The sequence below is a fragment of the Mesocricetus auratus genome, unplaced genomic scaffold (assembly GCF_017639785.1).
Source record: "Mesocricetus auratus isolate SY011 unplaced genomic scaffold, BCM_Maur_2.0 Super-Scaffold_100013, whole genome shotgun sequence".
Taxonomy (NCBI): Eukaryota; Metazoa; Chordata; class Mammalia; order Rodentia; family Cricetidae; genus Mesocricetus; species Mesocricetus auratus.
This window is the reverse complement of record NW_024429196.1, coordinates 78032260-78048333: the sequence shown is the minus strand read 5'-3', so window position 1 is coordinate 78048333 and position 16074 is coordinate 78032260. Positions and strand designations below refer to the sequence as shown.

The 16074-nt window shown below is 50.0% G+C and overlaps 1 protein-coding gene across 3 annotated transcripts in view; it reads left to right on the top strand.

The window, feature by feature from the left end:
- The first annotated feature begins 2032 nt into the window (after window positions 1-2032).
- Window positions 2033-16074, top strand: part of Klhl3 (kelch like family member 3) — a 113735-nt gene continuing 99693 nt past the window's right edge. Inside the window, exon 1 of one of the 3 annotated variants that reach the window (XM_040756075.1) lies at window positions 2033-2582. Coding sequence is in view for 1 of the 3 variants with exons in the window: in XM_040756072.1 (XP_040612006.1) it covers window positions 2527-2582 (56 nt within the window). In the remaining 2 variants the exon portion in view is untranslated. The remainder of the gene's footprint in view (window positions 2583-16074) is intronic. The other 2 variants (XM_040756074.1, XM_040756072.1) reach the window with 2 other exon arrangements.

The following is a 16074-nucleotide window of genomic DNA, read 5'->3' as shown; positions in this document are numbered from 1 at the left end:
CTGCTAAAACCGAAGCAGCCCCCCTCTTAATCTGAGCCCTGTCTGGAGGGGCAGCCCAGACGCTGTTTGGATAGTAGGTAGATGTAGTAAAATGTGTCGGAGACATTTCCAGCAGCACTTCAGAAGGCTCTTGGCTGGGCTCTACCCTTGGTTTGGGTAGATGGCTTTCCTGGGTGGCCTTCCCCACACCTGGCTCGTGGATAATGGGTGGTGGGTGTGACTCTGGTGCACACTGCTGGTTAGTGACGCTGGCAAGAACAGGCTGTGAGGAAACCACTCGGAGCTTCATATTGGCTCTAATAATTCACCTTGGATGGTGAAGATGTCCAGACCGTAAGTATTTCCTTTTCAGATTTGTCTCCCCTTCCTCTTTCCGGTACGGTGAAGACATGAATGAGGGCATACACAAAGGGAAGTGAGTTTCACGTCCCTCTGTGACTCACCCAGCCGTCTCCCTACCCTAGATACGTGCCTGCAACCCTGGCGCAGATTCTGGGATCCCACTTCCTTACTTGTGATGCTCAGCTGCTGTGGCCCCCGTGATTGATGGCCAGAGGAAATATCTGGAACAGAGCCGCGGAGCTGATTAGAGGAGGAAGGGAAGTGGCGGGAGAGAGATAGGGCTTGGTTGTGAGAAAAATGAAGATACAGGGCTGTTGGGTGTGACTGTCACTCACGGCTCTTCCCATCCGAGGGACAATGGCTTGGGCAGTGGTCCCAGCTAAGAGGGCGCTGCGGTGTTGGGGAGATGAACTTCGAGACTCACACCTTAGCCAGTTTGTGGTCAGAATGCTGCGTCGAGTTCAAGCTGCTCACACTTCTAGTTTCTTTGCTTGACGACTTGATGTCCGCGCAACGCCGACGGGATCTAACAGGTCAAAATGAGAACAGCAGCACGCACGGTGAACACCTTTTGTTTTCACGGGCATCACGGCAACGCCACAGACACGAGGGCCCAGTGAAAGCTTCTTTCTAAGCAGATGTCCAGGGCACACTGAGGAGGAAACTGGGGCTTTGGTAGGATCACAGCTCTAGCTGAAAGACACCAGGGACTGTCTCGTGGATGAGGGATCGAGTGTGGCGTCAGGAGCAGCGAAAAGACCACCAAGCTGAAGGCCCCAGCCAGTGTGTGCTTGAGTGGTTCCAAAGATGCCGGGTGTGTTGGCGGGCGACGAGTCCTAGAACGGGGTCACCCGCGTGTGCTCTTTCTGCTCTGCCAGGGAAGCTGCTGAGCCCATTTTCACCGCTAATTGACCCAAAGATCCCTGAGCCTGGTTATGTGCAGGAGACACAGCTAGCTTCCATTTCCACAAACAAGATTGTCCCCTAGCCCGAGAAAGAGGCGCGCAGACAATGAGCTCCCCAAGACACTCTCACAGGAGATGAACAAGCAGAGCAACGCCCTTTGGAGTTGTTTTGGAGGCCGTTGGCTGTCACTGGTGTGACTTAGGGGAGGCTTTAGAAGACCTGAAACCTATTGCCCTTCCATAGACACTCAAGGACCGAGGTTGGGGGAGCCGTTCCAGGCAGGGCCAACAGCTGGAGTGAACAGAAGCTTTGGTTAGACCCTGGGGCTCAGCGGGAGACACGTGAGTGGGAGCCACCGGGGGGGGGGCTGAGTCTCAGCACGGCAGACAGGCAGACGGTAGAAAGCTGTTCTGTTATGGTGGTCTTTCAGGGTCGCCCGGGGCGACAGCTCGGCAGTGTTCTTGAGGTGATCACTGCAATGATCTTTGGTGGGTTTTTTTTTTGTAACACGTGGTGGGGAGGCTTGTTTTGTTTCAGTTACGAACCTCCCCCCCTCCCCCGTACATAACAACACAATCTGGCTCTAGCCCCTATGTCTAATTAATTCTTTGTCATTTCAGTTCTGTGACACCAACCACCCAAATCCCACTTGTCCTATGGTCGCATGTCAGAACACCTGTGGGCTTGGGGAGGGGAATTAGGCAGAGCTGATGCTATTCACACGTGGATTTCCCCAGGTGGGTAAACTCCACCGCAGGCCACAGAGGGGCCTCCTCATTCCAGCAATCTGGCCTGGCCCACAGACTCAGGCAAGGAGGAGGAGAGAAGGAGGGGCAGCCGTTCTCCCTCAGGAAGGATTCCTCTGGTGCTTTGCTTTGCGGCAGAGGAGGCAGGAGACCGTGGGGTGGGCTAGTCGCCGGGGCTGGGGATGCCTGAGCAGATGAGGAAACAGTTGGAAAGGTGGTTTAGCCCTTGGGTAGCCACCACCGAAGCTGTGGCTGTTCCTAGGAGACAGAGAAGCCAGCCAGCGGGGGAGGGGGAGCGAGCGGGTTTCTGCTTTTAGCAGCTGAAAAGGGCTGCAGCGAGCTCTGGGCGAGACATTTTCTACCGCCGCCGCTTTAGTAGCTTCTGCGGTAGAAGCTGCCGCGAGTAAGTCGGAGGAAGGAGGACCGGGAGGGAGGAGGTCTCAGTTGCAGCCATGCTGAATCACTGTTGCTGATCAGAATCCGTCACGGGGCTGCTGGGAGAACCCAGAGAGCAGCGCCAGTTCCCGGGTGCATGCACAGTTTGGTGGCTGCTAACCCCGCCCGGCCTCCCACAATGGAGGGCGAAAGGTACGTATGTGTAAGCATGGTGTGTGCAGTATGCTTGTGTAAGCAAACGTGAGCTTCAGGTGCAACCCCTTCACGGCATCTGTGTTTGCATCGGGTGAGGCAGGGTTGCAAGTCCTGGTCACTACGGGGTCCCAAAGCAGAGTGAGGGCAGGAAAGTTCCTTTGGGAACCTACCTCTTCCAGGACACAAGGCTGTAGAGAGCCGGCTCCTGCCAAGGCAAGTCTGGGTTTGCTGGGCAGTAAAGCTCGCCAAAAGAAGGAACTTCCAGGCTGGCTTTGGGGAAGAGTTTCCTCGTGGCTTGGGTGAGGATTGCCCTTTCAGGCTGCCTCAGGGAGGCGTTCCCTTTCCCCAGGGTGTCTTTCTTTGGTGGGGGGTTTTGATGTCATTGCAGGGCTAGTCTTGGTGGTTGAATCTTCAGGAAAGATGCCAAGTGGATAGCTTTCCTAAAAAACGAGTCTGTATATGTACGTTGCTGGACACTGGCTTGTGCGCTGGCATGGGTGGGAGCAGGAGGAACCCAGTCAAATGACATTTGCACACAACCGGTTTTGTCTGCATCAGAAAGTTTGGGGGCTGCTGCAAGGTCTGTCTTAGAGGAACCCGCAGACTTTTAGCGGAATAGGAATCGGCAGAAGGCGTTTAAGTGCTTGTGTCCAGGCAGGAACGAAAGCAGAGCACATAGAGTTTTACTTTGTCTGGGGAGCCGCTCCTCCCGTTGTGAAAGTGCTCAGGTCCAGACTACAGATCCGAAGTCTGAGCACCGCCACCTCCTCACCCAGGGGTTGGTGCAGAGAACAGGCTATGCCATTTTCCTCGAGGAGAGGAGATCACGGGGAGGGCCAGAAGGCTTTCCCTCCAAGCTGGGAGTTTGCTGGTTCTCTGGGAACAGGCTCCGCTCAGTTGGGGCTGACACCTCTGGAGAGGACCTTGAGGAGAGAGAGCACAGCTTGTCCTGACTCTGGTGGAAATAGCAGTGGGGTTCCCTTCACTCTCCTGTCTGAAAAAGCCTTAGACATCAGAGCTTCTCGACATCTCTCTCACAGGAAGAGTCTAGGCCAGTGGTTCTCAACCTTCCAAACACTGTGACCCTTTAACACTGTTCCTCACGTCGTGGTGACCCCGAACCAAAATTATTTTCGTGGCTACTTCATATCTGAAGTTTTGCTACTGTTACAAATCGTAATGTAAAAATTCAATGTCTGATATTCAACCCCTGTGAAAGGGTCATTTGACCCCAAAGGGTCATGACCTCCAGGTTGAGAATCACTAGCCGAGGACTTTTTCAGTATGCTGCCTCATGGCCGTTTTCTTTCTGGGCTCTCCTTTGTATCAGCCGCCTGCCCCCAGCAATGGGACATCTAGAGGCCTCTGGGCACAGGTGGATGGTGCCCTTGCCCTCTCTCACCGTCTGTAGCTAGCCGAGGAAGGTGTGAAGTTCTGGACATGCCTGTCACATGACTCAGCGCATATCTGGGCTGCGGTTGGCATGAGACCGATGCCACTGGAACATTTGGGGGACAGCGATTGTGTCTACAATTCAGTGCCCACAAGCCCTTACATCGGAGAACTTCTTACTGCTCAGGGGGGAGTTGATGTCCATGGCTGAACACCCGGGTGCGTTTGTCTATTAGAGGCTGTCCACAGACAAGAAACCCAAGTTGAGACTTTCCAACATTCACCAGGGCTGCCCAGGTCATTGCTTTTTGTTCCTATACTAGGGACAGCCTACTGCCAAACAAATAAGTTCTTCGATTTGTCTCCTGTCTCTTTCCAAAGCCTATCCACCCATCACCAAGAGTTCTGTTGGCATCTTTGAGGATGGCTCGCACTCCTCTCCTCTGGGTACAAATCCTCATTCTCGGAGCTCTTTATGTTAATACTTCTCTTCCCATCTCATCAGAAAACTCAGCTTTTTTAGTCTTCACTGATGTTCTTACATACAAACCTGTTTTTTGGTGGGTTGTGGTGGGGGGAGGTTGAGACAGGGTCTCTCTATGTGTTCTTGGCTGTCTCAGAACTCATGTGTAGACCAGGTTGGTCTTGAACTCACAGAGATGCACCAGCTGCTGCCTCCAGAGCGCTGGAATCAAAGACGTGCACCATCTTACCTGGCCAGACCTCTTATTTGTGTCTTAGAACCAAGTCCAGCAGGGTTTTTTTTTTTTTTTGTGCTTCTGTTTCATGTAACTTACAAGTCCTCAAACCCGGGGACATGTCCTCATACATAAGGACGGTGTCTTGTACGTCTTCCTTCATATTTCTCGCCGGCCACTGTATGGTTCCGCCAGCAGCAGGAGCTGGGCGGCAGTAATCTTCCAGTTAACTGATGATATAATCCAGTTTCATTACTTCTTTGAGAATTCCTTACAATGCATTTTGATCACGTTCATCTCCCTTTCTGCACACTCAACTCCGGGATCCATTCCCCGCCCACTTCACCCACCCGTCTTCACGGTCCTCCCGTGCCCTCTCTCTGGTCCTCCCCGCCCAACCATGTGAGTCTGGCTTGTGCTGTCCAGTTACCACTGTTGGTGGGCCTACCCTGCAGTGTGGTCAGTATTCCAGGTGTCACACCACTAAAGAAGCCTGACGCCCCCTCCCAGGGGTCTCCTTGGCTAGGGGTGGGGCTTTGTGCCCCCCCCATGTTGGGATTTGTGCGGCTTGAGCTGGCACAGATCTTGCGGATGCTGTCGTAACTGCCGTGAGTTTACGTGTGCAGCTGCCCCGTTGTCTGGGAAAGCGTGGTTTCCTCGAAGTGCTCCACCACCTCTGACTCTTGCTCCCTCTGGGGGGAGGGGTCACGATTCTCTGCATCTTGGCCTTATCTGGTGACTCTTGTGAGGAACTCCAGTAACTGAAAAGGTGGGAGAACAGATCGAAATTCCTGAACGTCCTTGGCAGGTTACCTCAGCTCCACTCGAGATGCCTCGACGTGAAGGAAGAAGCTCTGGCTCATGAGTTCCCAGGAAACCAAGGGTTAAAGCGGAGTGGTTGGCCCAGGTCGTGAGCCAGCCAGACCTCCAGGGAGTAGAGGTTTTCTGATCCTCGTGCCTGTTCCACATTTAACCTGCTCAGACGTAATTGGGGCTATTTTTAAGCATTAAAACATTTCAGCCAAAAGATTTCTATGAATAATTTTCTTCCCTTGCTATGAGGGTACGAAAATACCCTTTCCCTTGAATATTATTAATTGAAAGTGTGGGCTTAGTGAAGTATTTCACAAGCCATGTGACCTTGTGCGTATTGCATTTGTACTGAGCTACTTTTTATATGTAAAGGGAATAACAACCTTATTCTTTGTGGGGTTGTTGTGAAGATGAAACGAGCTGGCATGTGCACAGTACCTAGTTCGTTTTTTTTTTTCTGGCATGGTGTAAGTCTTCCAGTAGGGCAGCTACTGTGATCCCTGGACCCTCTATTGCTGTGCTGTGCCCTGAGATGCTAACCAAGCCTTTAGGATTTTCCTATATCAATTATCCAAAGCAGATAATGTGGGGCTGGTCACACAGGGGACACAGAGGGAAAGCTTAGCACCTTACTTACAGAGCGAGGTGCCTCACGTCGCTTGCATTTCATTTCGTTTTGTTTTTTTAAGGTTTCTCCGAGATCTATTTTTACCTCCCTTTACAGATGCCATGCGGCACCTAGAGGCCCCAGTGGGCATGAGCTGAGTGCTCCTTGCTCAGGCTAAGACCTCAAGAAGAGCCAGTGGAGTTGCACTTCCTCTGCTCCATCCCAGAGCTCCCCAGCTTCTGAGGCTAAAGCTTCCTCTGTGGGGCGTCACCAAGGCGATTTGGGGTTCAGATCCACAAAGGGGCTCCGGCTCTTTGTGACTCCCCCTGTCCCCTCGTTCCTCCCCTTCCCCTCTTCTCTCCGACACTAAAATGGCAGTTTCCCTCGCTGTTGGGGTTTTACTTTAGATTGGAAAATCAACCTCGTGGATGGATTAAAATAAATTTTCCGCTTTCAAGATAAACTCAGTTCGTAGCAACAGAAAGTGAGGCGGTTGCCAGGGGGTGGAGAAAGGGGAGTAGGGAATTGCTTCACAGGTGTGGGGGTTCAAATTTTGAAGGGACGTTGTAGAGATGGACGGTGGTGGTGGTCACGTGGCAGGTCTGTGGGCTGCACGATAAAACTTAGAAATTTTGCTGTGTATGTTAGACATACATAGACACAGACAGACAGGTACACACAGATATGCACACAGACAGACAGACAGACAGACAGACAGACACACACACACAGAGACAGAGAGAGAGAGACAGACAGAGAGAGAGAGACAGACAGAGAGAGAGAGACAGAGAGAGAGACAGAGAGAGAGACAGACAGAGAGAGAGAGAGAGACAGAGAGAGAGAGAGAGAGAGAGAGAGAGAGAGACAGAGAGACAGAGAGAGAGAGACAGACAGAGAGAGAGAGAGACATCCTGAAGGTCCAGACTGGCAGACCTGCAGTGTTTTCAGAGAAAGGCATCTTTTAGTAGAGACGTCATCAAAAGGAGAAGCGGGCTGCTCATTTTTCTGGAAGCTGTGTGGTTTTCATCACAGAAGGGGTGGGATGCTCCCACCAGAGAAGGCTTTCAGGCCCAACTCTGCTGAGACCTCCTGTAAGGTGTCCCTACTAGCCGGTCTCCTTGGCTGGCTCCTATTGATGGGAGCCTGCTGGTGCGCCTCAGGGAGCCCCTGGGGTGAAGGTGCTTGTGTGTTTGTCCTGGATAGCAGCAGACAGAGAAACACCGTGGAGACAGCCAGGAAAGCCGGCCTTCCTTCCCCGACCCTGAATTTGCATCTACAGGTAAATGCTGGCGAGACCCGGTCACTTAGTCCTCTCCCTGGCCCTGAAAGCCAGGCATACTCACTTGTGTAGGAATGCTGCTCTCACAGCTCAGCACTGCTCGCCATTACAGGGCTGACAACAAGTCCCATTTCCGTTTGGATCCTGAGCTTTTTTTTTTCAATGTGAAAAGGGAACAAAAGTCAGCAAAGGGGACTTTCTGTTTTTTTCCACACCAGGATTTGGCTTTTTAGGGTTCTTTGATAAGTTTTAGATTGCTAACCCTGAGCCATGCAAGAGCATCTTTCTCTGTGTGTTCCAAATCACCTGCTTTATTTGGTACATCCCCACTATGGAAATGACCTATTTCTAAAAATTTCTAGATGAACTCTAAAAGTAGGTTAAATTGAACAGACCAGAGAGAAACTATGTAAAAAATAGTTTGGACATGTTCGTTCTGAGTTTTTTTTTCTTGTTATGTAGGAGGTCCAGTGAATGGGATATGACTTCTATGACTTTTGAAGATCTTAGGCTGCCTATCCCTCTGGAAAAAAGGACTTGTTTATTTTTAGTGTGTGTGTGTGTGTGTGTGTGTGTGTGTGTGTGCATGTTTGCTTACATGTATGTCTGTGTACCAAGTATGTCTCTGTTGCCCTTGGGTGTCAGAAGAGGCCATCACATCTACTGGAAATGGCATCTTGTAGGTGCTGGGAACCAAACCTGGGTCTTCTGTAAGAGCAACCAGTGCTCTTAAGCACGGAGCCCTCGCGGCAGCCTCCCGTTTCCCCTTTCACTTGTGAGTTCGCACCATGGCCTCTGTCATAGTGGCATCCGTGGTGAGTTCAGCTCTCCCATTCAAGCCTAGTGCAAGCGTGGCTTTCACAAAAGCCACGACAAGGGTGTGTGTGTGTGTGCTTCCTTGGCTAATTCTATTTGTATGAACTCAAGTGTTTTATGTCTTCATGTAACTTGTTTTTCCTATCCTAATTTTAAAGAAAGTCACGAAGGAGGCCTTCAGGAATGTGATTTGTAGCACCTGTTCTTGAAGTTGTTCAGGGAGGAGGGTGTGTGCAGGACAAGCGACAGCTTTCGTGAACCGTGGCTGGCTGGTACAAAGGGCTGCCGCGTCCAGGGAAATCAGCGTTGTGAGGGATTGTCTGGACAAACTTCATCTCAGAGCCTCAGGAGATAGTAGTTCCTGTTCTGAAGATGAAGCCAGATAATGGATGTGAGGCCTTTTAGCGCAGTCAGCTTCCAGTAAACGTTGACAGTGATTAACTGTCCCCTGGGATTCATAGCTTTCTGATGCGTGCCTATTGTGTCCTATGGGCTAATTCATAGCGTCACTCTGATGCTGGGATTCAAGGCGGTCCTGCAGAAAGGGCACTTAGCCTATTCATAAATGATGCCATTTGACGGCAGGGTTTATTAAGGTCTAGATTCTGGCAGCTGGACATACTCAAGTGCCAAGTTCTTCATCAGTCAAGAAGTAGACATCTAAATTTTATCAATTAAAAACTCAGGAGTCAGACATCAGGTTAAGAACGTGAATGATCAGAGAAGCAGCGGAGAAACGACCAGTGGCCTCTCCTTTCTCTCCTTCCTCAGTCCAAAAGGGCCGAGAGTCTCTCTAAGACTCTCCCTACTGCTTCTTCGAGTATCTCTGTATAACCTCCGTCCTACAAAACCTCTATGGCTAATTTTGTTCAGCCAGTAGCTAGCTCTACCTTCTGACTCAGAGTGCAATCAGAATATTCTACAACAAAATTTGGTAATTTTTTTTTGTCTTGAACTTTAGGATTGGGATACTTCCTAGATCTGTAGTTTAAGGTCTCATGGGTTCAGAAATTTGATCGTTTTATATTACTCTACTCTTTATGTCTGTGAATGTTTGACCTGCATGTATATGTATGCACAGTGTGTATGTTTGGTGCCCTTGAAGACCAGAAGATAAAGAGGGCATTAGATCTCCTAGTTTTGTGCTGTTGTATGTGTCTGGGAATCAAACCTGGGTCCTCCGGAACAACAGCCAGTGCTCTTAACCACTAAGCCATTTTTCTAGCCTGAAAACTTTGATCTCTTTAGTGTCCCAGATGATTCTCGCTGGTGACCCTGTGAGGGCCTACGTACAATGGGCAGCCTGTCCACCATCAACCTGTAGGGAAACTGGCAGGGTGTTACTGACCATGGCTACTGCTTTTGCTCTCTCTGAAGGGGACCCTGCAGGAGGCCAGTTTGGTCTAAAGTCTGTGTAGTATGTTACAGGTTTCAGGCTCTGTACTTACTCTGGCCCGAGACTTAACAGAGGGGGCATCGCGGGATGATTAAATCCCTTTCTTTTCTACATAGTGTGAATTGAGATGGACCTATGACTAATCTCTCTTTTTCTTTGTTTTTTTTTTTTTGTTTTTTGTTTTGTTTTTTGTTTTTTACCTTTTCCTTTCTTTGTGAGAGAATTCTGTGAGTTCAGTGTGGTCCTGCTGAACCTTCCTTAGGTGACTCCATGTGTCCTTATTGTCTCATTGCTGCTTTGACTGTAACATCTCCGGCCCCATGTATGACGCCTGCATGAACCAACTGCTCTTGAGCTTTGTCGTGTGAAGGCTTGTGGAGGGGAACCACTAATCTATAAGCTTTGGCTGCCTTGCCCTGGACTGGACTCCTTACCCCCTGGGAGGTCCTCCTCAGTGCCCGTATTCTGGAGGTCCTCCATCTCCAGGTCCCTAAGCCCCTGCTGGTAGCTGCTTTGATCCCCTCCCCCCCCCCCCCCCCCCTTCACCTGCTGCGTGCCTTTCCTTTGGACTCATTGCCTGGAATTTTCCCACATGAGAACCCGAGGACTCATGAGGTAAGCACTGGCTTATCTGCCTGTCTCTCTCTTCTTGTCGGCCTTTTCTCTCTCCCAATCCTCCTGTTTTTGCATTACATGCAGGGGTCTGGGCTGCGACTCCTCCCCAAGGTGACAGGAGAGCAGGGGACAGAGGTAGATAAAGCCAGGCTTAGTTTTAGAGCAGGGAGCAGGGAAGCACATAGATGTTGGTAGCTTCAGCCCACATAGCCTTCACTTCCCCAAGGCTCACTGCTGAATATCTGTCCAAGGCTCACTATTGAGTGAGTACCTGGTACCTGTCCAAGGCTCACTATTGAGTGAGTACCTAGTACCTGTCCAAGGCTCACTGTTGAGTGAGTACCTAGAACCTGTCCAAGGCTTGCTGCTGAGTGAGTACCTGTCCAAGGCTGACTGTTGTTGAGTGAGTACCTGTCTAAGGCTTGTTGTTGAGTGAGTATCTGTCCAAGGTTGACTGTTGTTGAGTGAGTACCTGTCCAAGGCTTGTTGTTGAGTGAGTATCTGTCCAAGACTGACTGTTGTTGAGTGAGTACCTGTCCAAGGCTGACTGTTTAGTGAGTATCTGTCCAAGGCTCGCTGTTGAGTAGCTGTTCTGTATGCTGTGTGCTAAGAAGATGGAGTTGAGGCACCATCTTGGTTCTCATGGATCTCAAAGTCTCATGGAGTCAAACTTGCCAAAGTCACTTATTAAAGTTTTAGGAATTTAGTGACTCAGTTATTCAGTTTAGCTATTAGGAAAAATCAGATAGCATAAATAAATCATATTGAAATGTTCAGAGCTCAGAACTCTCAAATATCACTCTCATCTAAGTTTCTGAATTTATAGCTGTTGCACCTCACAGGAGACGGCTGTACCCCTCTACAACAGCAGTACACATCTGTTTCCAAACCCCAAGAGACAAGGTGGTATCTTTACATCAATCAAGGGACAGTGTATAATAGGGAAAAATAATAAATATCCATAGTTAGTCAGGGTGCCTTCCCCTCATCCGACTGTAATGGTTGCGTAGCATACACTGTGTGGAGAAGACATGGACAGGAAGTCTCCAGGAGACACGTAGAGAAGTTTGGAGTATGATTGGAGCACGGAGGAGAACTGGCCAATGGAGGGTGGTAGGGAAGGCCTCTAGGTAGACAGATGAGGATCTGGGGCTGAACTCACCTGGGACAGACAAGGTGGCGACGGGACGTGTGTTTTAGGCAGATACGCTTCAGCAAACCAAGGAGCGCCGGTGTTTAGGCCGTTACAAATGTGTTAGTTATATGGTAATAAAGACTCCCCAGCGCAATGATGGGATCATGAAAGACCATGATATTTCCCTGAGACTTGCAATGATATATTTATGATTTATTGGAGCCTGCCTGAGGATTCAGAAAAGCGAAGTCAGCCACAGGCCATTGAATCCGGCATACGACTTTAATCCCAGCAGCCAGAAACTAGGAGGTGGTGGTACACACCTTTAATCCCAGGACTCAGGGTTAGGAGGTAGACAGATCTCTGAGTCCAAGGCCACCAAGGGACACTGTGGAGGGGGTAATGGTGCTAACCCAGGTAATAGATGAGGCGGAAGGGAGGTTGTGGTGGTAGCGACCAGGAGAAGAAGATGGATAGCAGAGATGTTAGAGGACACAGAATTAAACTTGTGGATGTATGTGACAGGTGTGTGCATGTAACAGGCTATCAAGGACAATTCCCCAGATCCTGTCTTGGATAGAGGTGTTTGTAAGTGTTACAGCTCTGCTCAGGGGTGTGTGTGTGTGTGTGTGTGTGTGTGTGTGTGTGTGTGTGTGTGTGTGGTTTCCTCAATGTGTTGCAGTTCTGCTCAGGGGTGTGTGTGTGTGTGTGTGTGTGTGTGTGTGTGTGTGTGTGTGTGGTTTCCCCAGTGTGTTACAGCTCACATGGAAAGGTATCCTTGGAGTCAGGAGGCAGGGAATACCACAAAGTCACACAAACCTCACTCAAGAGATGTATTGGGAGTGACAACCCCAGGAGGCGGCCGCCTCTGCTCAGGTGAGAAGCGGCAGGGCAGAGAATTGAGCAGCAGACAGGGTTTATATAATGTTTCTTGGGGGTGGAGCTTTCCAGAGTGGGGATTGGCAGGATTTCAAGCCTAGAGTGTGAGATGAGCTCACGGATTGGTGGGATTTTAAATCCTGGGCTTGGGCTTTTTTTTTTTTTTTTTTTTTGTCTGTAGGGCTGGTCTGTGTCAAGCAGTTAAGGCAGTCAGAGTATTCTGTGGGTAGAACCTGGAAGCTGGAGGTCCTCAAGAGGCTACGGTGTTCCTGTTGGTTATGTCTTGTGAGGTAGAGAATACAGAAAGAAAAGCAGCTTGAGAGAGGGCAGTTTGGGATCTGTGTGGATTCACTTGAGGGAAATCTCAGTCCGGGAGAAGCTAGGACACTGGCTGTGGGATTTGGGATGTAGAGGGCAGGGACAGTGGTGACTATAGAGAGGCGTAGTCATAGTCAGAACGCATATATAGATATATTTTCCCATTTTTAAATTTAAATTAGAGACAAGCTTCTTTTACATGTCAATCCCAGAGACAGGGTTTCTCTGTATTGTTTTTGGAGCCTGTCCTGGAACTCTCACTCTGTAGACCAGGCTGGCTTCCAACTCACAGAGATCCGCCTGCCTCTGCCTCCCGAGTGCTGGGATTAAAGATGTGCGCCACCACTGCCTGGCTAGAGTGTATGTCTTCTGTGTATGCTTTTATAATAGCATCTGTGTGTTCATTTCAGCTCCGAGGCCTACTCTACTGTCAATATCTGCAGTTGCTGGCAGTGTTGAGTCAGGCTGCGTGTCCCCACAGTGTTTACTATTGGACAGCTGTAAGGACAGGTGAAGGGTTCAGCTCAGAACCCATCCATGACATGCCACGAGGGCCTGCTGCATCGTGGTCCTGTGCTGGGTGGACTGAGTGGCCAATCATAGAGCGCTGTAGGGAATTCACCAGAGAAGAAGGTGAATTCAGTCAATAGAAAGTCTTTATTAACTGGCTGGTGACTACACTGTGTGTTCGGGGTCCCGGTGTAATCCTGAGCCTTTTTAAAAATTTTTTTATAAAACAGGTTTGTCTGTGTAGTCTTGGCTGCTCTGAAACTCACTTTGTACACCAGGATGGAGCTGGCCTTGAACTCACAGAGATCTGCCTGCCTCTGCCTCCCAAGTACTGGGACCAAAGGCGTGTGCCATCACTGCCCGCCTCGTGTCAGGGTGAGTTTCGAAGCATAAAAATCATACCCTGGCTTTTCACACTCAGTTAACAAGAGCAGTTAGCCAGAAGCAGAACTGACTGCAGAAGTAAAAGCAAGGTTGGTACATTTAGAGACTTTCCACAACCACAGCTTTGATGGATTAGGCCTTGCTTTTCATTTCTGCCAAGTGCTGCTGTCTACATGCTGAGTTTTACAGCCTGAATGGCGCCTCCGTCATGGGGTCAGCTGTGTTAAGGTTGGGGCCTACTAAAGCCTGAGGCCGTGTCTCAACAGACGCCCGTGGACACACGGTTCTTGCCTGCCAATGTGTTGACTCTGGTGTGAGGGGAAGATGACCAGATAGGCAAATGAAAAGTAATTAAACACAGCCATGTTCTATGCGCTGGTTGGGTGGCAGGTTAGGGATCCAATAGGAATTCAGGGAGCAGACCAGTTGGGGCTGAAGTATTCCAAGGCTGCCTAGTGGGGCAGAGCGGAAGCGGCCCTCACAGGACAGGCATTCGGGTTGTGGCACTGGGTAAGGGTGAGGCGTCCCATCTACAGCGGGCCGTTTGTCCCCTGAGAACACAACAGCCAATGTTTGCATCAGTAAGGCCAGGCTGGCAGCTCAGGCTCAGCTCTGGCGAGAGTGTTGACTTCAGGCTGAGGACTGTTGAGATTTTCTTCTTACGGCAGTTTTGGAAGCATGGTCTCATACGGCTAGGAGATACAGAGAGCAGTTGGCCACTGTAGAGTCCTGTGGGTGGTGAGGATGTGACTGGACCCCACTCACCTTTCGGAAGAGCACTTTGGCAGTGGCGTGTGGAAGGCAGGAAGCCTCGAAAAGAGGCTGTCAGGTGGTGGCAGGACAGTGTAACAGCAACAAAACCCAAACAGCTCAAGAAGGAAGGGGCAGCCACGTTTCGCCCTTTCCGAGGCTTGGCTGTCCTGCCTGTCTGACTGTTTGAATGGAGTCAGCAGACATCTGGGAGAAGCATACACAGTGACCCAAATTGTAACACTTCCCGAGAGCCGCTGATAGGTTCCTAGTCCGCTTAGTTCTTTTTTTTTTTTTTGGTTTTTCGAGACAGGGTTTCTCTGTATTGTTTTGGAGACTGTCCTGGAACTTACTTGGTAGACCAGCTGGAACTCACAGAGATCCGTCTGCCTCTGCCTCCCAAGTGCTGGGATTAAAGGCATGCGCCACCAACGCCCGGCCCCGCTTAGTTCTTTTTTTTAAAGATTTTAATTTTCTTATTTATGTGCATGAGTGTGTGTGCATGTGCATGTGCTTTCTGCTGTTCATGGAGACCCGAAGAGGGCATCAAATTCCCTGGGACTGGGGTGGTGGGAGGTTGTGAGCTGCCCGGTGTGGGTGCTGGAACTACAATTCCAGGCCACTGGAAGAGCAGCAAGCGTTCTTCACCCCAAGCCATCTGTCCAGGTCTGGTTCTTGGCATTTTTACCCGTTGGGGTGAAGGAATCCTTCCCTGACAGCATGGGTGTTGGTTCACACGAGTGCACTGACTAGTGTGAGAAACTGTCGAGTCAGATCCTCAGGGCATCTGCTCCGGTGGATTAATGTGGTAAGTGTCCTAAGTCTGTTGAAGCTCATACGGAAAGTGGCACAGGCGACTGTTTCTTCTGAGTGCCCTCATGGCCAGTTTCCTGATTCACTCTCAAGTCTGCTCCTTGGTGTGGGTCCTGCGTCGAGTTGTAAGCGTCTCTGAGATGAACAACGGTGAAGTCACCAAGAAGCTTGCATCTTTGAGAACCAGGGGTTTAGACCCTTGGATTGGTTGTGTCTTCACGGAGCTATTGCAGGGGAGGAGGAGACAGCGGCCTGGAGTTGTTGCTGCTGTCAAGACTAACCCGTGTCATGGCCGGCAGGGCACATCGGGAGTCTGTCCTTTCATGGGGCCCAGTGTGAGTTATGCTTGGTGGTTCACAAACATTGTAACTCCAGGTCTTGGAGGCCCCCTTGTAAACAGTGTTGCATTAACAGGCACGTGGGTTACTACTGGGCCACTCTGGAAGCCCCGAAAGCGACACAGTAGAGAAGCTGTAGAGAACACGTCAGCTCCCCCAACAATCCCTTTGGTCTAGCCTTTTGCATATCTGTGAAGTGGAGCTAACAGCTATCCTGAATTCTAATTTATGAGCTCCCTGTCTAGGACTTTCATTAGTTTCTATATTTGCTCCATACTAGGTCTTATCCTGGCCTTTCTTATTGAAAGATTAAAGGGAAAATCTACATGTCATGATTTTATTATATACATAAGAGCATTTGGTAAAATGCAGTATAAATATGATTTAAAAGACTAAAAATAAAAGGGAGCCCTTCCCTCCCCCTCCCCTCCCTTCCCTTCCCCTCTTCCCCCTCCCCTCCCTTCTCTTCCCCTCTCCCCTCCCCTCCCTTTCCTTCCCTTCCCCTCCCTTCCCCTCTCCCCCTTCCCCAACTTCTCTTCTCCCCACCCCATCACTGTCCTCTTCTCTTCCCTTCCGAGTTTGACTGTGTAGCCCAGGCTGATCTTGAACTCACAATCTTCCTGCTTCAGCATATGATGGGATTAAGAACGTGAGCCACCACACCCAATTTGGGAGTCTCCTTAAGTCTATAAAATGCATTTAGCAAAATCCTATAATAAGCACATGTGTTGGGAAACGTTAGAATA